General features: G+C 46.9%; 9 protein-coding genes across 10 annotated transcripts; 4 read left to right on the top strand and 5 right to left on the bottom strand.

Moving 5' to 3' along the window:
- Positions 1 to 332: 332 nt before the first annotated feature.
- On the bottom strand, positions 333 to 3379 carry E1B28_003247 (uncharacterized protein). 2 transcript variants are annotated; one of them, XM_043160217.1, is made up of 12 exons: positions 2472 to 3379; positions 2290 to 2419; positions 2195 to 2220; positions 1962 to 2127; positions 1636 to 1900; positions 1465 to 1582; positions 1388 to 1401; positions 1092 to 1338; positions 1012 to 1036; positions 839 to 961; positions 622 to 771; positions 333 to 557 (listed from the first exon to the last, which is right to left on the bottom strand). In XM_043160217.1, exons 1-12 carry the CDS (start codon positions 2662 to 2664, stop codon positions 512 to 514), a joined length of 1503 nt encoding a protein of 500 aa, XP_043002173.1. In that variant the 5' UTR covers positions 2665 to 3379; the 3' UTR covers positions 333 to 511. The 2 variants fall into 2 exon arrangements, with proteins under 2 accessions (XP_043002173.1, XP_043002174.1); XM_043160218.1 differs by having other exon boundaries at positions 839 to 1036; positions 2472 to 3161; positions 3217 to 3379.
- A 439-nt stretch (positions 3380 to 3818) lies between these two features.
- Positions 3819 to 4334, bottom strand: E1B28_003246 (uncharacterized protein; the record flags this gene model as incomplete). Its single annotated transcript, XM_043160216.1, has 5 exons — positions 4269 to 4334; positions 4205 to 4217; positions 4120 to 4141; positions 4019 to 4068; positions 3819 to 3961 (listed from the first exon to the last, which is right to left on the bottom strand). Exons 1-5 carry the CDS (start codon positions 4317 to 4319, stop codon positions 3819 to 3821), a joined length of 279 nt encoding a protein of 92 aa, XP_043002172.1. The 5' UTR covers positions 4320 to 4334.
- Positions 4335 to 5392: 1058 nt separating this feature from the next.
- On the bottom strand, positions 5393 to 9230 carry E1B28_003245 (uncharacterized protein; the record flags this gene model as incomplete). The annotated part of the gene is made up of 22 exons (XM_043160215.1): positions 5393 to 5548; positions 5599 to 5606; positions 5664 to 5743; positions 5795 to 5852; positions 5918 to 6039; positions 6111 to 6143; positions 6196 to 6301; positions 6355 to 6663; positions 6723 to 6808; positions 6864 to 6939; positions 6992 to 7124; positions 7172 to 7224; positions 7290 to 7443; positions 7507 to 7629; positions 7679 to 7921; positions 7972 to 8206; positions 8255 to 8413; positions 8469 to 8564; positions 8618 to 8700; positions 8753 to 8916; positions 9019 to 9050; positions 9106 to 9230. 22 exons carry the CDS (start codon positions 9228 to 9230, stop codon positions 5393 to 5395), a joined length of 2634 nt encoding a protein of 877 aa, XP_043002171.1.
- Positions 9231 to 9767: 537 nt separating this feature from the next.
- On the top strand, positions 9768 to 10131 carry E1B28_003244 (uncharacterized protein; the record flags this gene model as incomplete). Its single annotated transcript, XM_043160214.1, has 2 exons — positions 9768 to 9861; positions 9920 to 10131. The coding sequence occupies 2 exons, from the start codon at positions 9768 to 9770 to the stop codon at positions 10129 to 10131; spliced, it is 306 nt and encodes a 101-aa protein (XP_043002170.1).
- Positions 10132 to 11197: 1066 nt separating this feature from the next.
- Positions 11198 to 11918, top strand: E1B28_003243 (uncharacterized protein; the record flags this gene model as incomplete). Its single annotated transcript, XM_043160213.1, has 4 exons — positions 11198 to 11507; positions 11559 to 11627; positions 11725 to 11785; positions 11837 to 11918. 4 exons carry the CDS (start codon positions 11198 to 11200, stop codon positions 11916 to 11918), a joined length of 522 nt encoding a protein of 173 aa, XP_043002169.1.
- A 430-nt stretch (positions 11919 to 12348) lies between these two features.
- Positions 12349 to 14854, top strand: XYL5 (Endo-1,4-beta-xylanase 5; the record flags this gene model as incomplete). The annotated part of the gene is made up of 11 exons (XM_043160212.1): positions 12349 to 12388; positions 12436 to 12494; positions 12555 to 12747; positions 12797 to 13105; positions 13159 to 13178; positions 13234 to 13316; positions 13373 to 13469; positions 13530 to 13694; positions 13752 to 13857; positions 13909 to 14323; positions 14384 to 14854. Exons 4-11 carry the CDS (start codon positions 12978 to 12980, stop codon positions 14852 to 14854), a joined length of 1485 nt encoding a protein of 494 aa, XP_043002168.1. The 5' UTR covers positions 12349 to 12388; positions 12436 to 12494; positions 12555 to 12747; positions 12797 to 12977.
- On the bottom strand, positions 14760 to 15744 carry E1B28_003241 (uncharacterized protein). Its single transcript, XM_043160211.1, has 2 exons — positions 15088 to 15744; positions 14760 to 15034 (listed from the first exon to the last, which is right to left on the bottom strand). Exons 1-2 carry the CDS (start codon positions 15601 to 15603, stop codon positions 14972 to 14974), a joined length of 579 nt encoding a protein of 192 aa, XP_043002167.1. The 5' UTR covers positions 15604 to 15744; the 3' UTR covers positions 14760 to 14971.
- Positions 15745 to 15822: 78 nt separating this feature from the next.
- On the top strand, positions 15823 to 17313 carry E1B28_003240 (uncharacterized protein). The gene is made up of 4 exons (XM_043160210.1): positions 15823 to 15955; positions 16028 to 16219; positions 16275 to 16812; positions 16871 to 17313. Exons 1-4 carry the CDS (start codon positions 15846 to 15848, stop codon positions 17069 to 17071), a joined length of 1041 nt encoding a protein of 346 aa, XP_043002166.1. The 5' UTR covers positions 15823 to 15845; the 3' UTR covers positions 17072 to 17313.
- A 92-nt stretch (positions 17314 to 17405) lies between these two features.
- On the bottom strand, positions 17406 to 19438 carry E1B28_003239 (uncharacterized protein). The gene is made up of 4 exons (XM_043160209.1): positions 19049 to 19438; positions 18865 to 18974; positions 18738 to 18815; positions 17406 to 18678 (listed from the first exon to the last, which is right to left on the bottom strand). The coding sequence occupies exons 1-4, from the start codon at positions 19067 to 19069 to the stop codon at positions 17727 to 17729; spliced, it is 1161 nt and encodes a 386-aa protein (XP_043002165.1). The 5' UTR covers positions 19070 to 19438; the 3' UTR covers positions 17406 to 17726.
- Positions 19439 to 21706: the final 2268 nt, after the last annotated feature.

The raw sequence follows: 21706 nt of genomic DNA, 5'->3' as shown, positions 1-21706 counted from the left end.
TCTATAACAATCAGCGTGGTCGACGGGGAAGGCGGGGTTACCTGCACATGGAAGCGTTGATCCAGCTCTCCCGAGAAAGTGGAAGTTCTTATGAAGTTCAACGTTCAAACGTTCAATGTTCACTCCTGCCTCAATCCAAGTTCCACCCCTATTATACTACCAACCAGTCGTATGAATGAATCTCCATACGGAAGAAGCTAGGTCAACGACTCAGATCTTTTAAATAGGTTCTGAACTTTAATTCACAACCTGAATCCCACCCACATGATCCTTTGTCGCATCACCATCGTAAAATCCCACATTACAAGGCCTAGACCTAGACTAATATTAGGGATGGAAGAGCTTAGTTAAGGAGACTGCCGTCTGGGAGTCGTGTTTACACCCGGCGAGACCAGTAGCCGTCTAACCACAAGCCTAAAAACAAAAGTTAAAACAGTAAAGACAGACTGCAGAGTCCAGGGTAGTAGTCAGTTCATCCAAATATCAGCAGTTATGTCTTCAACAACTAGATTCAACCCATCCGTGGTTTGATCATGCATCGAAAAGGACCGGCATGGCTAAACGAAATGATAATCGGTCAGCATCATCAGACAATAAGTACACTGAAAGCAAAAAGCTTACATCGCAAGGCCCTCAGAATAATTAGCATCAGCTAAACAGGTAATCGGTGTTCCCTCTTCATCCTCAGGTTGCCCAATATCAAACTGCAATAAAATTGACGCCATTGCGGTCCAAAGCATCAAGATCGCGAAATGTTGTGCAGCACAGATCCTAGAGAGAGGGGGTTAGAGTTGACTGCGCCTCAGCTCCGTTTGCGGGGTTGTTCGAGGTTATTCACCTTCTTCCAAATCCGAACGCCAGTGACATTTGGTCTTCATTGCATATCCCATCCTTCGTCAGAAATCTCTCCGGGATGAAACACTCGGGTTCTGGATAGAAGGCCTCGTTCCGGGTCATGGCCCTGGGAAATGCAATTAACGAGCGTGGTGTACGTGCGATTATGATCTTTACCAGATGTTGCTAATAACAGTAGCACCTACCGGTCTCAATCAATAACCCAGGTCGAACGTAAAATCAAAAAGAGCACTCGCCTTTTGGAATGAAATAACCGTCTATTGTGTCGTCCAAGAATGCCGCGCGAAATACACCAAGGGGAAGTACTGGTGACCAACGGAGTGTCTCCCGTAAGATGGCCTCGACGTAGGGCAAATCGGGACGATCGACATAGGTCGGAAGCTTATCTTTTCCTAGTACGGTATCAAGCTCCAGTTGAGCCCGTCTCTGCTTTTCTGGATGAAGAGCCATGGCGAGGAAGAAAGTCGCGAGGGCAGAGGCAGTCTAACGAACACAGATTACAAAAGAATAGTTATCTGTTGTTGGAACGTACAGTCTCTGAACCGGCTAGTAAGGGGGTTCGTTAGACGTCGTAAGAAGAGTGGGACAGTTCATGAACGAATTGCCTACCGCCGTAAGCTGTAGTGACGGCATCTCTTATTAACTCTTCTTGATATTCGTCTCTGTCGTTCGCTTTGTGATCTTCTAGGAGCTTAGCAAGAAAAGAAGGGCTCCCTTTTCCGGTCGCCTATGAAGCGAGTGTGAGAAACTTTTGCAGGAACGGTTTGGTTTCAAATATACCATGCTGTTCCTGACGAAGTCATACGGCACCGTCCTCATTTTATTCAGTAATCTTCGTGTTCTTCGTGCAATTCGTTGGAAAGCAAATATCGGGGGCTCAAGCGGAAGGTGACGTAGGAAAGGAAGAACGTTCACGACAACTGTAGACGGGTGCACACCCTCTATGACCGTACCGGTTGCCTCTTCTGAAAGATCAACAAGCGGGTCATTGGACGATGCAATGTCGTATCCGTACACCGTTGCGAGTATGACAGCTGCTGGATACCTAACGATTACATATCCTCATTAAAAAAGAAGTTAAGGAGAAGAGAGAAAAACACTCTCACGTCCTTATGTGGTTCCTAAACAACTCTGGAGTTTGACGCAAGTTCGATAGGAATTGATTGACTTTCGACAGAACGATAGGCTGATACTCTGGGACGACCATAGCCCGAAATCCCTGCTTATACACTCTTCTGTGCACTCGCCAATCCTGTCCGTAACGCATCAGACCTGAGTAAGAGAAACCCACCCCGAGTCAGGGATTACCAGATGTCTCGCAGTTTGGAGAAAAACATACCGGTGGCCATTTTCAACCAGCCTGTTCTGTTCAACGAAGATAAAGAATGAGATCATGATTTGTTTATGATTAGCGACGAGTGTGATGTTACGCACAGCTCCATCATAGGGATAAAAGGTCGATCTGAATAAATGCGAGAGCGCTTTTCGAACATCCTGTCAGCGAGTTCCCGAGAATTGACGACGATGGTATGTCGTCCGTTCACTTGAAAATGGATCAAGTCGCCTAGAAAAAGGTTCGGTTATATGCTTTTTTACGGAAGAAAATTCGCAGAGACCATATAATTTCCCCCAATCGCGATATACTTTCCATGGTTTGATCGCGGGGATATCGAATAGGTTGCCTACGAAAAGTCGGGGCTTGGGCCCAGGAGGGTAATGGCACGCCTTGCTGCGACGGTGAAGGTCAAAGATGAGGATAACAGCCAGAGCTAGGGCGACAAAGGGCCAGTACGGAATGATTGTAGACATCGCTGCCGGAGGTCTCGAGTGTTAACCTTACCCTTATATACCTGTCACATGGAAATGCTACGATGGAAGTTGAGAAGTACTGTCCGGTGACCGAAATCGCCCTGTTCAAAGGGACACTTCCCATGAAATGAGGAGACGTACGATTCTGTCGGTCCCCATTTCCAAAGGTTGTCCGCAATATTTCCATCCAGTTTCATAACCTGGCTCCTACATTACCATCAGTTACTGGGTCTGGGATGAATCGCTGCGGCATCTATTCTCGGTCCAGGTTTAGTACGAGTTTGGGCTGGTCGCATTTTATCAAACTCTGAAACTCTGAAGGCTCATTGAGTCAGGTCGTCCAAGCGTCTGCTGGTGATTGCTTAATCGAGGGTCGAGAACAGGATGTCGGATTTCATGGCCATCGTAGTACTGTAAGTAGAATTCGTGTGGGAGTTTTGCCATTCGGCTTGTGTAGAGTACAAGCATGATGCGTTCGGATGTCTAACCCACCAGGCCTCAGGCCCCGTTAGCATTTGGTTGAAAATAGGTGCAAGGACAAGATGCCCTTACTGCAGCTCTTCCCATGAATTTCATCCGTCCTTGATCCAAGCCAACCGACCATTCAAACTCGGACGTCGCAAGAGGGTAGTCGATATAGTGCACAACAGCATTACCCTATTAGAGCTGCTGCTGCTAGAAATTTAGTTGTGGTTCAGTGTTCAGTGACATCCGCGCCGCCAGCTGGCCATCACCGGCCTTCACTCTCTGACGACGCAAGTCATGTCCAAGGCTCCAGTCACGCCTCAGCAGAGACGTGTGCAGGTCATTATGACCACCATTCCGTTGATAGTGGTATCAGGATGTGCGTGTAATGTTTGAATGAACGTTCTATCCTTACCGTTGGATCCCAGACATACTGTATAAACGATTGGTGCTCGGAGAACCTCAAAGGAAATTCGCTCGACCCGAAGATAACCTGAATATTAAGACTACAAGCCAAAGCGTTGTCGAGCGCAGTCGGGATTGAGAAGGCGAGAGATATTCTAGGAGGAATCTAATGTAGGGAGAGCTAACATTCATTATCCATAGGTATTCCAATCCAAATATGCTCCCCCTCCAATGCTGGCTCTTCAAAAGTTTCCTCGTAGCAAGTGACGATCGACTTGAGTTTTCTATTTGCTAGTAGTGATTGATTCGGAGGAACTGGGAATGATTCTGACTCCGGGAATCCTCGCGGGGTTAAATGAACGATCACAGTCTGCGTATGCTGCACCAGCACCGAAACCGGTGGAAAGGGCTATGGGCCAAGTGCGTCCTGAAACGATATGTTTGCTTTGAAAATTTGAGAATAATTCTGTAATGCGGGACTAACGCTTGAAAAGAATGACGGAGGCAACGACGCCTGCGCTAAAGCCGACGCCTCTGTGTTCGAATTGTAAGCAAAGCTTCTGCCTGATATGAGGGACCACGCACGCTTTCACAACAAAATCTGCCACTAAGAGCCCGCTGCGATGTCAGTAACCCCTCCTTCCGGTGAATCAGAACGTGTCAAACGCACAACAACGGTCATACTATGAGGACAAAATTGCAGTATGAGTAAGATACATAGAAGGGCAACATACCTTTTGGCCAACGATATCTTCGCTTGAAACAGGTTTAGCTGATGCTGACATCGTTGTGGATGGAAAACGGCAAAGCTGCTACAGTAACGTGCGTGATCGCGCAATGACGGCGTTTTACTCCCACCAATGACCGAAGACCTTTCGGTCCAAACCTTGAAACCACCGTACTTTCAATGCTACCTCAAATCTCACTTTCAGGAAGGCTGGTTTTTCTCGCAAGATGTCTCGTCTCCAAGGTTGTAATAGGATCACAAGTCCCGTTCGACATCGGGTCAGTTCATCAACAATTGGGCAACCTAGGTTTCCGACTCGTTGGACAACAACATTCTTCCCGCTTGCTGGGGCAACCGCTAGCAACGCCGTCATCTGCGTAAAGCATGGTTGGCGTATATCTGTGCTGTACGACTACCCTCCTTCATGTAAGCCTTTCCACCGAGACAACGATGGGGAAACCATACGGTGGTTTCTGGTATGGAGACCAAACAGCAGAATGCATTCGAAAGCTCAGCGAAGAGAACGGCCTTAACGTTCAACCTGCACCCCGTTTCCTTGAATCGTGTGGCACTCAAAACCATGGAGATAGGATTGATCGTCGAGTATCGACCAGCTGAATATGAATTTGGACCCCATCGAAAGTGCACGTCTACCTGACGGTTTAACGGTGTTGAAGTCTGTTGAAGAGATCTTGGCGGGAGCGCAAGCGTAAGTGTTGGAATATCAGAGGCGACCACCATTTCTGTAGACATAAAAAGCTCTGTTGGGCAGCTCCCCGTTTCTTCGACCCTGGAGCAGGAGGCTTCAAGGTTTAAGCTTTAGATTGGCTTCAAAGCAGCTTTAAAGGCACCACCATACCGGGCTGTACCAAAGGTCTAAGTCGGAAAATAAGTTCAATGAGGTGCGCAAGTTCTACATTTCGTAAAAAATCATGGAGCCAATTCGCGATGAACTTGCTAGGAACTTACAACACTTTTACAGGTATGTTGTCATTGTTCGGGAGGAATACATGTGAGCGTAGAGGAAGCCAAGTACAACTTCCCGATCTGCTGTCTGAATCCACACTATTCTACATTTCTGCCATACAACCATTGCTACTTATACAAGGAGAATCATCATGCCATCGGAACTTACAAGAAATACATTGACCTTCGCACGTTCTCATGAATGGGACGAAACTCTTGTGCCCAAGCTTCCAACGGTACTGTCTCTGGTCCACTAGCCTCTGAAACGGTATCGAACACGGTGTCGGGCGGGACATGACACGCGAGTCGTCGACAGACGAGCTATATAATACATGTCAATACTGAAGAAATGAACCAACCACCACACATACGTCTGCATCTGTAAAACCAGGACACAAACTCAGTTCAAGAATTGCAAAGCGGTGGTGGGACATACAATATACAGGAGCTGGGATAGACACTGAGCGCGTCGATCTGGTGTATAGGTGGCACAGCGAAAACGCAAGTTGCTCAAGTCTACAAGCATATGCAAGAGCATAAAGGCAATGTATTTCGGAAAGGACTCACCCTTGCACACCCAACCCATTGTCATCTTGAACAATTGTGTAGTGGCTACTACGTGAAGCTAAGTGATGAGGAGGTCCAGAAAAATCAACATTATTTGCAGAGGCTTGCAGTTATACTACTCACTCCCTTGAATTGCTTCATGGCTTTGCAAATAAAAATCACCGATAGGTGATAGGGGATTAGCGAGTTCCATGTCTACGACAAAACCTGCTTTGCAATTTCCTGTTTTTCCGTCATTTGCTGGGCTGTCAACGTGAGAGAGAGATGCTAGTCAACCTAATCTGTTCAGGCTTCGAGAGGGAGGGGGTGTACACACCTGTCCCGCTCGGGAAAGAAAGCGACGTGGTGCCTGCAAGTGTGAGTTACAGAGAGGGTAGACAGGACCTGAGATCAGTACACACCTTTTCCCGACAACAACATAAGTAATCTTGGGCACCGGGGGTTTCAGTGGTAATCTAACCTTGACACGACTCTTTTCCAAGACCTCCAGGTATTTGCCCCATGCCGCTAGTAAGAAGGATCTTCAAATCACGATAGATTCCAGAAATTTACGAGCCAACCTTCGAAACCCTTCACAAGTTCCTGAATTTCCCAAAGCCCAATCTTTGCAAATTCCCCTTCTGATACTCCGTCTCTAAAGAAAAACACTCTTTCTGGTACAGCAGAAGTTCCATCCCTTTTTGAATTCAACTGTAAAAAGTCAATGAACGCTTTTTCAGCCATATCAGCCAAGTGTCGAAGAGTCTCAAGTCGGGGGTCTTGAATCTGTGTGATGGCATGATAGGATTTTGCATAACGATCAACGCTGTAAGTAAGCCCTGCTATTGTCGGACGTTGTACGCCTGGACCTGGATGGCCAACATCTGCACCTGTTACAAGTAAATACTGAGTGTGTGTGCGAAAAAAAAAAGATAAACTGCTAACGGACCCATTATTATGGCCGGACCTTCCCCGAAATGCGTCATGACATTGGAAAACACGCGGAAATTTCTTCCCCCCAAACGAGCGTTGACTCTACGTTGTTTGATTCAGCACGTCGACGATTCCTCGATTCACTTACGACGCTCACTTTAATGCAACATTACGCCAATACATGTCATTCGCCCTCTTTATCTTCTCCTCCAACAGGCATTGCGTTCGGACACCTGGTAAGGTGGGGTGTCAGAAGAGGTCTCATGAGCTCATGACAGCGACAACCTTTCCTAACGTCCGCCCAAAATTTGACCCTCGAGCGGAGCGACCGTCTTGGAATAACAACGACGATAAATAGCTTCCTGAAGGAATCCTCGTCCATTCTCCTCTTGGCCTCATTATAAACGTGGTCTAGCGCCTACGACAGAATAAATAAGGAAGCTGAACTTGCTAGTGAACACTCACCTTTTCTGGATTCTGATTATTTCCTTGCAAGACCATCCCTGGATCCTCTACTGCTAAAAAATAAAAAGAAGGAATGGTGTATAGCTATAACATTCCAAGATTATGTAGAGCAACATACTCATCCCTAGATCGATGCAACATCGTTTGAAGCCCTGAAGGATTTGCGCCAGCTCTTGTTCGTGCAGCCCTTGGCAGAGACTCACTGCCGCCCACGTTCCCAAACTCGCAGGTCTATCAAAACGGCTGATCTTCCACGCGCCTTTCCTGGGGTCCTAAGTGGACAAATAAAGTCCCGTCACCGGACCTGCGGAAGAAGGCGGGTAAGAGTGTCTAACCGTCGCATTCTCAGACGTAACAATTTTCGGTGGCTCCAACAAATTGCCCCGAACCGTAAACGGCTCCTGACTGATGCTCATCCCAGACTGTTGGACATAGTGCGATGTCGTGTAATTCATCAGCTAAAGCATATCTCAGTTTATATCTGTCTCAGTCATGTACGGCACTCACAGGCCCTTCTGGATGCGTAAGAATCGTATTCAGCCTCTCCTGAGGCCGCTTCGTCGCAAACGAAATAACGGAATCTCTGAACTCATCAGGAATAGGCCGTCTGTAAAACTGACCCGCCTTGATTTCACAGCGCTCCAACGGGACAATTTGGACGTTATGAGTCCCAGTCTTGGGCGTCGCAAGACGGACTCCAATGATTCCTCGATATTTGAGCGTGATATTGTGGGCCAATTGAAAATAGTCCTTTGTAAAAAATGTTAAATGCAGCCACTTATCAGCACAGTCGTACTCACTTTGACTGTAACCTCCCTCCCTTTCCAGTCAAATTTATACATATCGGCACTAGGCACTAGGCCAGCAATCGTCTTTGTACGGTACGGCTCTAAACTCTGAACCAGGATCTTCAGCCCTTTCATGTGTCGTTCAAGCGCCCGGAAATCTCGATCGTCCTGGTGCAATGCAAGGTCGCGGACATTGCTGACACCGAGATATGCCATGGCCACCGAGACGGCGGATCCTGATTGATACCTGAGATAGGATGAATGAGGGTTCTGCGAAACAAAATAGACAACTGACATCGCCGTCACAGTTGTGTCGACATTGACCAAGAGCTTATCGATCGTAGGGCGCACAGACTGATGAAAGCCTTGCCACAACTCGAATCCAGCTCCGCGGCGGTTGATCACCTGTCGTCCTTCAGAGGTGAAGTAAGCTCGAGCATTATTTGGTGAGCTCCTGTTGAGCGACATGAATGACAAAGTAGAGTGAGAAAGACAAAAAAAAAACTCACTCATTCGGTAGCTGTTTTATGAGAAGCTGCAACAAGTTGGTTGTCCGCGCGATTTCGGCAGGATATTGGCGGTTGGATATTCGCCCCAGCAAGTGCCTATGGAACAGGTCATGGTTAGTGAGGTGCATACAGTCGGTGCAACAGCTCACCCGAAATTAATGGGTTGGCCGGCTGTCTTCATGATCCTGACGGTATACGTTCCTGCTGGTCCATTTCCCAGTGGAACACTGAACTATAAATAGTGAGTCAAAACTTGGAACATAGGTGTAAGAATCGAGACCTACCACACCCGAGACACCACCTGGGAGCCTCAACTCTTCAAAAACGAAAACAAGTTTATCGCCATCATAGATAGGCGGAGATGGAAAGACATCGGGGGCAACTGTGGTTTCAAGTTTGCGTACAAGTTGCTGTCGTTTGAGAAATATTTTGACTTGAGGTTGGATCTCTATTTATGTTTAGGGGTGACGATGGATAGCCTGCGGCGAGAACATACCAACTAGAAAGACATGAACCAATGTGATCTAACTGATCAAAGGTAAATACCTACCTGTGTACTGGTGGTAAACCTTGGAGGGAAGTCTGAAAGGCGAAGAATCAAGATGTAGATAACGTTAACGATTTTAACTACTACTACCTTTTGACCAGAAAACAATTAGTCTTGACGCGGTCGCCGGGAGATGATTGTTGTGGAGGCCGGTCATCACGACCGCGATGAGAGCTGGAAGGATGATTGCTGCGCGGGCGATCATGACTTGACATCCTGATTCCGGGAAGGAGATGGTGGTTGAGATTGTACCTTGGGGGTCGTGACTCGATGAATATTCAACATTGATGATGAACCCAACCATAGGGGACTTGATGGACCATTACCGTGGCGCAGCTCGAGTCAGGAGATCGAGATCCAGTGGGAGGATAAAAGCCTCGGCTCCTTGTTATTTTATTTTTTGCCACGTGGATGGAGTATTGCGCCACCTCCTTACATAAGTAAGCCTGCGAGGTGCGGTGTGGACCCACACACCCGACCAAGTCTACGGCCATGCATCTTCATCTAACTGTTTCAAAACAAAAGTTGATTCAGTCCCGCGCATTTTCAGTCCACCACGCAACTGTATCTCAATTGGACCTTAAAATCCTCTGGACAAGCTAATTAAAAGTTCGCACTCTCCCGCTCTTCACCACTCCTTTTTGGTCATCTAATATTTAGCCTCACCTCCAATCGACGACGAAAGGATACTGGTCTTTTGACGAGTATGCAACGAGTAGACGACGTTGGGAAAGGTCAACTACTCTGTACGAATGGTGGGACGGGATACTACCGATGCCAGCGAGTACAGATCGACAAGCCACGGAAGTCCAGAGATCGGTTCTTCTGTTACTTTTCGTTTTAACGGTACGCCCCACCTCCTGCACTCAAAGCTTTGCTGCTCGTGCCCACGTTATGGCCATAGGTACATTAGTCCAAGTCTTCGGAACGATACACACTGGAACCCCAGAATTACCTCCCACAGCCATCTTTATCCTCGACTCCAAACAGCAATCAATATTCAAAGGGAGTCCGTCAAATGATACGCAATACAGCCAACTCTTTTACAACTCTGGTATACTGCTCGCAGCTGAGCACGCACTTACGATGATTCTTTACTCTCGTGGACCCAGATAGCATCATAGCACGCTTTCAATCGATCATCTTGACTTTCTCCCCGCTACCATAAACCAACCACCCACCAGCTCCAGCACGGCTAATGCTGCCACAACAGCTACCGTTGCGAGCACTAGCAGTTCAATCCCAAACTCATTGCTCGAACTCCTTGTCAAACGGATGATAGCAGGAAATATCAGTCCTTAGGTGTCTTTTTGGTATCGCTGTGTCTTATGGTGGTATCGAAGGAGGAGGACAAGTGATCCAACTTGAAGTTTGGATGAACCATTGGCATTACCAAAAAAACCATCTCATCGTGAGCTTTGGCATTCTTCATCATTGTTGCATCACTTCCTAGACCCTCCCGCGGTACCTAGCAACAGCATCCCCACCTCTCAGTAGTACTGCGACCGGTACGAGCTTCCTTCGAGGACCCGACACCCGGTAGAGCCCCAGTCAGGTTCCCAGGCGCAACGAAACGCCCCCGTATTTTTGGCAAAGAAACGGTCGCCGCTCATTGGATACGGTATCTGTTCGTCTTGATGACTGATTGCAGAACCGTGATCGATGTAATCATCTGCATCAAGCAAAAAAGACTTCCCCCCAGATCCATGGCCACTCGAACGTCATCCTGACCTCGTCCCGTTCCCAGCGGTTCATTTTATCGACCGAGAGATACTTTTTCGGACTTGGCCTGAACGATATCCAGTGCATTAGGTTTTGCGGTTAAAACGGTAGATTATTAAATTGTACACGATCGATACGGCCTCATCTGTTGCATGCAAGCTTCACGCTGGACTCACTTCAGAAAGTTGAGATTCTATGCTGAGGAAGCCGAAACCATAAGCACTCCAGGTAATATGGCACTTCTGGGTGTAAAAAGGTACCAATAAGTGTGTTTCTTATCCAGTAATACTAATTATTAACGCCAGTGCCCACGCAACTTGAGAGAAGCGGAATTGCACAGTCGAGTAGCATTCTATAGGATCCAAGAGGGGTAAAACCCGAACAACCTGCCCTCAAGTCATTACGTTTCAAGACGCAACTCTAATTACCGCAGCTCGCAGCTCTTACATCCCCTCCAGCAATGTCAAATTCTAAATTCGACCTCGGTACACCCATAAACACCGCTCTCTTCCTCTTTATTCTCTACTCTATCCAAAAGATCATCTTCCCTAGCATCCCAAACAAGAACTCCAACAAGAAACAACCGACACCTACCGAATTCAAAACCGGTTATACCTGGTCCCCAAAATCTCACCCACCGACGGTCCTATTCAAGACTTACACGCCCAAGACTCTGGAGCCATTCAATGGCGTAGACAGCCAGAGGATACTGCTTGCGATCAACGGGATAGTGTTTGATGTTTCGGCAGGGAGGAATTTCTATGGGCCCAGTGCGTCGTTATTTCGGTCTTTTATCTTCTATGTTTTCAACTAGGATTCAGATGGGATGTACGGGAACTTTGCAGGTCGTGATGCCTCTCGGGGGATGGCAAAGCAGTCCTTCGACCCAGGTAAAGAAGTTCATTACTAGATTTCTCCCCTCTTTACCAATCTCAAATCGTCCATCCGTCATTCTTTCCGAAACTTTTTAACCTTGGAATCCAACAGAAATGCTTACTCCAGTCGACCAACCACTCGACAAGCTCACTGATTTGGCACCGGATGAAATGTTTGTGGCCTTCTTCTCATAGCCTGATTTGAATCTCAACGTACACCTCAGTGAAAACATGAAAGGCTGGATCGACCACTTTTCCAATAAGTACCTCATCTGTGGAAAGTTGGTTGAGAACGATGCGATCTGAGAAATTACCGGGTGAATACTTCAGGCGCCTGAGCTTCCTCTAGAGATTATCTAGTTTGACTGACATATTCGTTTTTCTCAGATAGATCAGGTGAAGACAAAGGAACTTGCGTTAAATATTGTGCTCCCATGCATACTTTCACCTCCCTTCTCAAACCCTCGAACTCCAAGCTATCTGTATTTTATACTACTTCTACTTATCAGGAAAGCAGAATTTAACCGCGAACCTGAGAAATGATTACTCTCATAGTCATTGAGCCTCACGGTCTTATGGCTCCGGCTCCTCAACAGAATCTCTTGTCTCCCGAATCTCCACTTTAGATCCGTTGAGGACTTTCGGAAATATGTGGTAAATGGTAGTATTTGCACTGGTTACTTGATGCACGTACTTACATGGATCTCATGTGAGTTTCATGTGTTCGAAACTCAACCCATCCTGACTTGCGGGGATTGGACTAGAGAACGCAAAACGTGGGAAATGGTTATCTCCACGTCAACAAGAACCTCAAAAAATATAGGGCAATCCCAACGACCATGTGGACCGGGACACTAAGTCTTGGAGAATAGGGAGTACCGCGTGCGTAGAACTCTTGTCCTTTTACGTTTGAAGGCTGAAAACAGCTTTGGTTGGCCTTAGTTATTGACATCTTGTTCTACAGCTTGTGTAGATATCGGCTGCCGCATGAACCGGACTCTATAGACGTTAGAACGTCGGATTTACATGATCATGGACATTTTATTGGAGGAACATCTTGTCGAGCAAAGCTATTGGCGCATTGGCGTGTACGAATACTGGAAAATTTAAGCTCTGTGATGATATACGTTTTGCCGTACGCTCACTCCCAAGATCCGCTCACAATTCATCTCACGGCGTTTCAGACCTTTCAAACCTTTCCGTTCAACATTTATAGGCCACAAAATCCGGTCTCCCTCGCTGTCGCTCATCGAATTAAAGGAACATTCGGCGCCCGATAAAGAACCTGCGGGGATTTTTCGGAAATACACACGCTCACCTGGTCGTTTCGGGCCGTCGGTGTGAGCATTATAAAGAGAAACACTCATGATCACTGCAATTACTCACTCCACAACCATGGCTCCGTCTGCTCTCAAGGTTTCTGGTACCAAGATCGTCGATGAAAATGGACACGAAGTCATTTTGAGAGGTGCTGGACTTGGTGGTTGGATGAAGTACGTCAAGTTCTTGTTCAAGTTACACTTCCGACTGACTTGACTACGCTTAGCATGGAAAACTTCATCTCAGGTGACTCTTTCTTTTCTGTTCAATTTGGAATCAGCACCAAACTTTCATTCCGCAGGATACCCCGGCTGTGAATATCAAATACGCGAAGCACTAGCAGAATCAATTGGAGAAGAGAAATCCGAATTTTTCTTCGATAAAGTACGCAACTCGGATGCCCCGGTTTCCTCTTGTTTTGTCTGACATGAAACCTCTAGTTCCTCGAATACTTCTTCCAAGACGAGGATGCCAAGTTCTATTCAAGCCTTGGCCTCAACTGTATCCGTATCGCGTTCAATTATCGGCATTTTGAAGGTGATTTAAATCTCTATGTATTCAACAATGCGCCGATCACATACCTGTCCGCGTGTACAGATGACCTGAACCCACGCGTACTCAAGGAATCTGGCTTCAAACATCTCGACCGCGTTATCGACTTGTGCGCCCAGAACGGCATTTACACCATTCTAGATCTTCACGCCTTACCTGGAGGCCAGAACACTGACTGGCACAGTGACCACGGTGGCCACATTGCAAATTGTGAGTTTTCAACGATCACATACATACCAACCAAATCGTCTCAACCACTATTTCCAGTCTGGAGACATAAAGATTTCCAGGACCGTGCAGTGTGGCTTTGGGAAAAGCTTGCTGCACATTACAAAGGCAACAAATGGATTGCAGGTTATAACCCTCTTAATGAGTGAGTCTTCCCCGCTCCATTCTCCCACAATTCTTACTTTTTACTACTTAGACCCACCGACCCATTCCAAACGCGCGTTGTCGACTTTTACACTCGTATTCACAACGCTATCCGTGACATCGACCCCGAACATATCATTTTCTTCGACGGTAACACGTTCGCCTCTGACTTTTCTCATTTTGGGGATGCGCATAAAAATTGGAGCAACACCGCTTATTCCATCCATGACTATTCGTTATTTGGTTTCCCCCGTATGGAGGAGTACGAAGGGACTGAGACTCAAAAGAGGAGATTGAGGAGGTCGTATGAGAAGAAGAGGGAGTGGATGGACGAGCGAGGTCTTTGTGTCTGGAATGGGGAGTGGGGACCTGTGTATGCGAGACCGCAGTATGAGGGACCTGATACTGACAGAATCAATGAGATCCGGTATCGAGTCCTAAAGGATCAACTAGAGATTTACAACCAGGTGAGCCTCAGAAGCATTGAATTGGGGTAGATTTGGGATGAAGGTTTTCACCCCCCTCAGGACCGACTGAGCTGGTCAATCTGGCTTTACAAAGATATCGGGTTCCAAGGAATGGTCTACGTCTCCCCTGAGACGCCTTATATGAAACTCTTCTCAAAATTCCTCGCCAAGAAGCAACGTCTGGCAGTAGACGCCTGGGGTGCCGACGATACTGCCGTCGAAAATGTGTATCAGCCGCTTATCGACCACATCAGGCAGGAGATTCCGGAAAAATACCATGCGCTTTACCCTTCCCCTATCTGGAAGTTGGAAGGAAGGGTGGGGAGGCTGGCGAGGAGTATGCTGGTGGCCGAGTTTTTGGTCAACGAGTGGGCTGATCATTTCGTGGGGAAGGAGAAGGAAGAAATTGACGAAATTGCGAAGAGCTTTGCGTTTGCAAGCTGCATGAAAAGAGAAGGGTTGAATAAGATCTTGACGGAGAATGCGAGGATGGTCCAGCTTAACGGTGTAAACGGCGTGAACCATAACTAGGCTCAATAAATGTACATATGTATGATACCCATGTATTACAAGCATAGAAATAACTTATTCAAAGCAAGCGAACCTCCAATCATGAACCAAGAGCACCGTAGTTACGCTGAAAGTCAATTATTTGAGATCGCTACTCTTCAACACTGTTCCAAAAACATCATGTATTTCGAGCAGCGCGTACTAAGATGAGTGTTAACACTGTCAAGCACTAGTGGTAACTATCAAACACTTACTTTCTTGATTTCTTCTCCCGTGGCTCCTGGAATGTCTCGATCACCAATCCCATCCTCGACCAAGATGACCTGGTAACCGCTCTGATACGCCTCTCTCGCCGTCGTGCTGACGCAGACATGCGCCATATATCCTACCAGTACAACCTTCTTGGTACCCCATCCTTTCAACAGTTCACCTAATCGCGTCCCTGTAAAACTGCCAGGATAATTCTTCCAAATAATTTCCTCAGCATCCTTTGCCTTCACTTCCTTCATCTCCTCAGCCAAGTCGGTCCCCGGAGTGAACAGCGGCGCGCCGTCGGGCGTTTGATGGAGGACATGGACGATTTTTCCGTTCGCTTGACGATACTTCTCGAGAAGAGAGGCGATTACGGCGGCACTGGAAGTGACGTTGGTGACTGCCAAAGCACCAAAAGCATATTCGTTCTGTGCGTCGATTACTATGAGGGCAGAGTCAGTTGGAGAAGCAGTGATGTCGGATATTCCGAGCAACTGGCGGAACGATTTTGCGGACATGCTGACAATTGCTTGGGAAGAGCACTCTGCCTTGGGATAATCGAGTATTGTGCTTAAGTATCTGTGACCCGGCCATGTGAACAGCCGGAGAACCGAATTCGAAGTGAGCACCGTGGTGGAAGTAGAGTACTTACTAGCCAGCGCTTACTTGGGCGCTAACTGTTGAATCGCATACGTAATATTTCCCCTTCAGGGTCGTTCTGGTAGTTTTTTTTCACTCTCCCCTGGTTAGTCTCAGTACCATGTCGACGTCAAGACTAGTTTCAGACGCCTCCTCCTCTCTCCCATCTCCAACGTCAAGTAAACCAAAATTTCTCCCAGGGAAATCTTGGCAACATTTCATCGCGGGAGGGTATGTCTGACCCTTCAGACGTGAACTTTTGTAGTTTCTGATTTCCTTTTTTTTGGTGGTGCTCCTACCTAGAATTGGCGGAATGTGCGGTGCAGTGGTCACCAGCCCATTCGACGTCGTAAAGACGCGTCTTCAGTCCAGTCTTTTCCTTGAAAAACCTGTCGCAGTTCGAATCGTCGGGAATGGTAGCGCTACAGTCGTGCGCTCAACGAGTGGAGCAGGCGGTCTTTTGTGGAATTTCGTAGAGACTGGGTACATCTTACGGTGTGTTCTCTTTTAAAGTCTTATGTTCGCCGTCTCAACAGCTGACGGTACGCAGAAACATTTACCGAGAAGAATCAGCACGCGCGTTATTCAAGGGTCTCGGTCCTACCCTCGTCGGTACCATACCTGCAAAGTCGATAAACTTCTTCACATATGGGAATGGAAAACGGGTTATTGCGAATAATTTCAATGACGGCCAAGAAAACACCTATGTCCACCTTTCGGCTGCGGCTCTCGCAGGAATTGTGACGGGCACAATAACAAACCCTATATGGGTTCTCAAAACACGGCTTCAATTAGCCTCGACCGTCCAAAATACAGATGTGGACTCACGACGGTACAGGGGTGCTGGTTTAACGATGGTCCGAAAAATTCTAAGAGAAGAGGGTATAAGAGGGTTCTATAAGGGATTAACGGCGAGCTATGTTGGGGTTTCGGAGGGAATAATACAGTGGGTGTTGTACGAAAAATTGAAGAAGTCAACGGCGAGCACGGAGAGTCAGAGACAGGGAGGTACTCAAGCCTGGCTCGGGATGCTGGCCTCCGCAGGCACGGCCAAATGCGTTGCGACAATTTTAACTTACCCTCATGAGGTCGGTTGAATTACACTCGGATCTTTGACTTCTCCACTCACGATGAAACTTAAACTAGGTCATCCGAACCCGACTACGACAACCGCAAGTGAATGGTGTCATGAGATACACTGGCCTCATGCAGACTTTGCGGTTGATCCTTGCAGAAGAAGGAACAAGGGCGTTATACAACGGATTGAGCGCACATTTGATGCGTGTCGTTCCGAATGCTGCAGTGGTGTTCTCGATTTACGAGGGCATACTACTGTGGGCGGCATGATATGATCCCCCCACGAAAAAACAACGATCCATAAATATTGTTCTCTGTGAAAGGTGATTACATCCCCCCATTCAGATTTCAGAACACACATCTCTTTATGTAATCGTAGATATTAACGTATATACCTTAGCATAGTATTGTAGACCACCCCTATTTGTATCATAGAACTGCAGCTCAAAGCCATACAGTGTATGTTTTGAATTGTGCCGCCTTACTTACAGTACGAGAAATTGTGGGCCGGCAAATTTGGGGAATTGAGAAACCTCACTGGCGCAGAATTCCAAGGCAATCTGACAGTAGCGTACGTAGCATAGGACAAGCGAGACCTTGGATAGCAGTGGAGAGTGTGAGTGTCATTCAAAAACATAGCACTAGTGCTGCTAGCGCTAAAAATAAACATGCTACAAATACAACAGTGAAATGCAAGTATATACAATGAAAGTAAGAATGAAGATGTAAGATGTAAGATGTCTAATGTTTCCAGAATAGTTTGTAGATAGATGCGCTGGGAATAGCATGCCGATAATGATGTTTTGAAAAAGCAAGTCCGAGTCCGGTTTCCAAATGAAGAGAAAAAGTAGAAAGAAAATAAAAATAGAGATAGAGGTGGGTGTATGAGGGTATGGCTTGACGTTAACCTATCCAACTGAATGATCTAATGAGGCGACAACTCCCACTCCGAGCCGAAAGAGGTAGGTGCAAGGGGAGCGAGGACCGATGAGAAATCTTCCACAGTCATGGGACCGGGATTGTAGGGAGAGGAATACGAGGAATACGAGACAGCTGAGGAGGGGAACGAAGCGAGCGACGCATCGGGGTATGATGTACTGGCCGGCGACTCAACATCGACAGTCGCGAGGAACGTCGGCCAGTCGTAAGAAGTCGCGAACGGGCCATTGATATTTGTGGAATCAGAATCCACACTGCCAGTCACTAACATTTGCTGCTGGAAAGCAGCAGCGAGTTCAAGATCAAACTCGAGGGGTACGCCCTCATCCACAAGATACTGAGGCACATATTGCTCTCCAAGTGTCGCTGTACAATGGTTGGCATCGGGAAGACTGGCAAAGTCCCAATTCTCGATCGGCGCTGCTGGAAACTGCATTTGTCCAGTCTGTGTGTAGTAATGTTCGTGCGGCTGGAAAGTCGCGTTTTCCTGCATGTGGCGTCCAGTGTCGACTGCAGGTAGAATGAGCTTGGGACTGGGAGATCGAGCGATACGTTCAACATCGTGTGGGCGCCAGAAGAACCGTGAGTGAAGGTCTGAAAGGCCGGGTATCATCCTCTCGTTACTGTCCTGCTCTGGCCGAGCAAGAGACATCGAGGTGTACTTGGACTGGACAAAGACAGCAGGACAGTCGGATACGAGGGAGGAAGCTGAGGACTCGGAGCTGGTCGATGAGGATGAACGAGCTCGCGGGTAGGGTGCGTGTCTGCGGCTGGCACGAGAGGTGGTGACAGAGGAATCATTATGGGAAGCAACCGCGCCCAGACGTGCACGAGGCTTTGGAACATATGCATGCCGCCTCTTCCTGTGTCGGGTGAGGGAGCCAGGATCACCAGTGCTGAAGTCGCATTCAGGGCAATGTTTATTCTTTTTTCCGGTACTGTCAAGAAAACGACCGATTAGACCAGTATACTTCGCGAAGTCGGATAGTGTGCTTACTGGGTATTAAAGTGTGTTTCCACATTGGATTTTTGTAAACTAGAAAAATTGCAGCCGTCCCAAGGGCACCAATGAACACTGAATGAACAATTAGAAATGGTAAAGAAATGGTAGAATTCAAACTAACATCTCTTGTCTGTTCTCGGAATGAATCTTTTTGTGTCTGGACATATCACCACTACGTGCTAGAACAATACCACATTCATCGCACTGATGGCCTTCGCGGCAGGCTGAGGACTGTTCATTTTTTACAAAAAGAAAAAAAACAATCAGAGACCGCTCGGAATCAAGAGTCGAAGGGATTTACTCACGGCAGTAGACTTCCGAGGCATCTCTAGAATTAAGTTCGGGGGGGATGCGGGAAAGTGTCAAATGGTAGGGGAGGGGAATAAAAAGCGAGGATGAGGAAAACATGGCGGACACAGGTCGTCTCTTTTAAAGAAGAGATAGTCGGATTGGTTTCGACCTGATTTTCATATTTCTGCCTTTCTTGGAGTGTCGGAATGTGGCTGGGCGGGAGAAAACAGAAAAGGCAAAAACGAAGGATTGGTCTTGTCCTAGTTTTCGATAATTACCCGAATGGGTAATTCGAAGGTAGCAATGGGCTATTGTGCCACTCGAGAGACCAAGCTGACCGCCGAGTGGCTCACCTCAAGTGGCATCGTCGGGGACACAGCCACATCGACGTTTCCTTGACGCGCGTTCGCGTTATGTAATCAGCGCCACCTCCTTGATCAACGAGTCCACTGACGATTATTCCTCAGTTGACGTGACGTTGACAGTATGACATCTTCGAAACAAGTCAAAAATGACCCAAATGTGGTGATTTATTTCATATTTATTTACAGAGGCTGAAAATAAATCGATAAACCCTTTTGAAGCACAATTAATTTACCATTAATCAGATAAATGATTAATATCGCTTAATTACTTTTAAATAATTAATAATTAATCGTCAACAAGGGTTTTTCTCTGCCACCGTTAATAGAGAAAAGGTAGCAGCGAAACTCATCTTGTTGTATATCCAAGTCAATGTTTTCTGGATTATCTATGGAACTGTATTGATGCTTCACAAAGAGGGAAGTTGCAGGTAATCAATACATTACGGCACGAATCGTACCAGTATGGTTCGCACAGCCACCCTCAAGTCACATGTGGAAATCAGCATGAATCATACAGCCACTCTCAAGTCTATTCCTTGTGTTTTGGGTACTTCATGTGGCATTAGGATGTAAGAATTTACTCAATAATATGTCTGGGTTCTAACCCTACCACTATCTGCACAGAGACTTATCATGGTAGCCTTATGATTCCAATTTTTTTTAACCTTTCCCACGCAGGTATTACGGCATGAATTATACCAGTACAGTTCGCACAGCCACTATTGTAACTTGAACAACCACCACCATGTACGACAAATTGACGACGAATCAGGGTAAACTTCTTCAATATCTTCTTTCCTTTCTCCAGATATGCAGCGTGTTTACCAGGTTCAATTTTAAAGACAGAACAGTTAGTTATTACCCTCATGGTCTTGCTCATAAGTACTTAGCAATGCTATGTCCATTATTGGCTACTACCTACCCTCGTGATCAGGCTTATCCTTGACTTAACCTGTGGCTCCGATCAAGGCACCTACGTCAATGTCACGTCAATGTCACATCAACTGAGGAATAATCGTCTGTACCCTCTTGATCAACCCCACAGATCTTCGTCATTACAGCACGTTGCGTTTTCCCCTTGGACCGTAAACTCAAGGTAACAGGTGCGTCTTTTACCGTGTGCAGGCGGCAAACCTCTCAATCTCGTGTGCAAAGGTCAAGCAAAGGTGGCGCACTGGCAGAATTTGTCCTTCAAAGTACGCGATATGTTCATGATCGAACCCAATTGAAAGGGTATTCTGTCGCATCTGCTACGAACTGGAGGATACGCACAAGCCTCAAAGGAAGTAAATACATTCCCTCATGTTACACTAATTCCGACTGTCGGACTCACTGTGGCTTGTTGTCGACCGACGAATCGCGCGCGATTTCAATTTCTTGCGACAGGCACCCGCTGTAAATGATGACGACAGTAGATGCTTGCCAGCCGTCCAAGTTTCAGTTCCGAGTCACTCTTACTGCCAGACGAACTTACCCAGTATGGTATCGCAAAAACTACTATACCACCCATGTTGTGCACGAAGATTTAATCTCCGTAAGTAAACGATACAAAAGCTCGTTCTTGGTCCAGATTCGATAACGAACTTGTATCGTAGTTCGCATTGTCTCATCTATGTGCATGGCTGTCCCCAAGAGTTCAATGAGAGAGGAGGATGTCACAGTTTGCGACGAACACGGGAAGGAAAGGTAAAACTCGAATGCAACACGCAAACTAGACAAGCTCAACGCAATGATAGAAGATGGTTGTGGTTGAGGACACACCTTAAAATTAATCCAGCCAAAACTCACCAAGGAGAGCACCTTTTGTCCTTTCTACCGAACCATCAACACCAGCAGCCTGAACAATGGCGATATTTTTATCTTCCAACACCATTCACCTGTTGAGCCGGATGAAGACTATCACACGATGGCCCTTATCAAGCCCCCTTGACACTGGGATGGGAATATGTTTCCGCTCACACTAGTAATCCCCGTCACTGTAGAGCCAGATTCGCGACCAGCACCCCACTACGAATCAAAGAAACAATTAAAACAACGATATCGGGGTCGTAAGCATCCTTGTAGACTGTCCGAATTACAGAAGGACAGCGAGATCGGGGACCTTTTTGAGAGCGGACAGCGAGAGTTGTGTTGGTCACTTGAGTACGAACTTTGATCCGTTCTTGAAGTAAGAGTTAAAGTCGGATGAAGGTAGAGAGACTTGGAGGCATATTGTCACTGGTGCGCCCGGATCATCGTTGGATGATCGATGGATTCGGAACTTGCAAGTTCCATGACTGATCGATGTGGAACTGCTTGCAGATTGAT

This window comes from Marasmius oreades, chromosome 11 (genome assembly GCF_018924745.1).
Source record: "Marasmius oreades isolate 03SP1 chromosome 11, whole genome shotgun sequence".
Classification (NCBI taxonomy): Eukaryota; Fungi; Basidiomycota; class Agaricomycetes; order Agaricales; family Marasmiaceae; genus Marasmius; species Marasmius oreades.
Note: the sequence above shows the minus strand (reverse complement) of the source record. Positions and strands in the feature narration are given on the sequence as shown.

Coding starts and splice junctions, on each gene's coding strand:
- E1B28_003239 (XM_043160209.1), bottom strand. CDS start 19,069: ATGCCTCGGAAGTCTACTGCC. Junction 18,975..19,048: donor TGCCTCGGAAGTCTACTGCC/GTGAGTAAATCC, acceptor AAAAATGAACAG/TCCTCAGCCTGCCGCGAAGG. Junction 18,816..18,864: donor TCCGAGAACAGACAAGAGAT/GTTAGTTTGAAT, acceptor TTGTTCATTCAG/TGTTCATTGGTGCCCTTGGG.
- E1B28_003241 (XM_043160211.1), bottom strand. CDS start 15,603: ATGTCCGCAAAATCGTTCCGCCAGTTGCTCGGAATATCCGACATCACT. Junction 15,035..15,087: donor CGGGAGAAGAAATCAAGAAA/GTAAGTGTTTGA, acceptor CACTCATCTTAG/TACGCGCTGCTCGAAATACA.
- E1B28_003240 (XM_043160210.1), top strand. CDS start 15,846: ATGTCGACGTCAAGACTAGTTTCAGACGCCTCCTCCTCTCTCCCATCT. Junction 16,220..16,274: donor GAGACTGGGTACATCTTACG/GTGTGTTCTCTT, acceptor GACGGTACGCAG/AAACATTTACCGAGAAGAAT. Junction 16,813..16,870: donor TTTTAACTTACCCTCATGAG/GTCGGTTGAATT, acceptor AACTTAAACTAG/GTCATCCGAACCCGACTACG.
- E1B28_003247 (XM_043160217.1), bottom strand. CDS start 2,664: ATGTCTACAATCATTCCGTACTGGCCCTTTGTCGCCCTAGCTCTGGCT. Junction 2,420..2,471: donor CGATTGGGGGAAATTATATG/GTCTCTGCGAAT, acceptor ACCTTTTTCTAG/GCGACTTGATCCATTTTCAA. Junction 772..838: donor GCGTTCGGATTTGGAAGAAG/GTGAATAACCTC, acceptor CCCTCTCTCTAG/GATCTGTGCTGCACAACATT.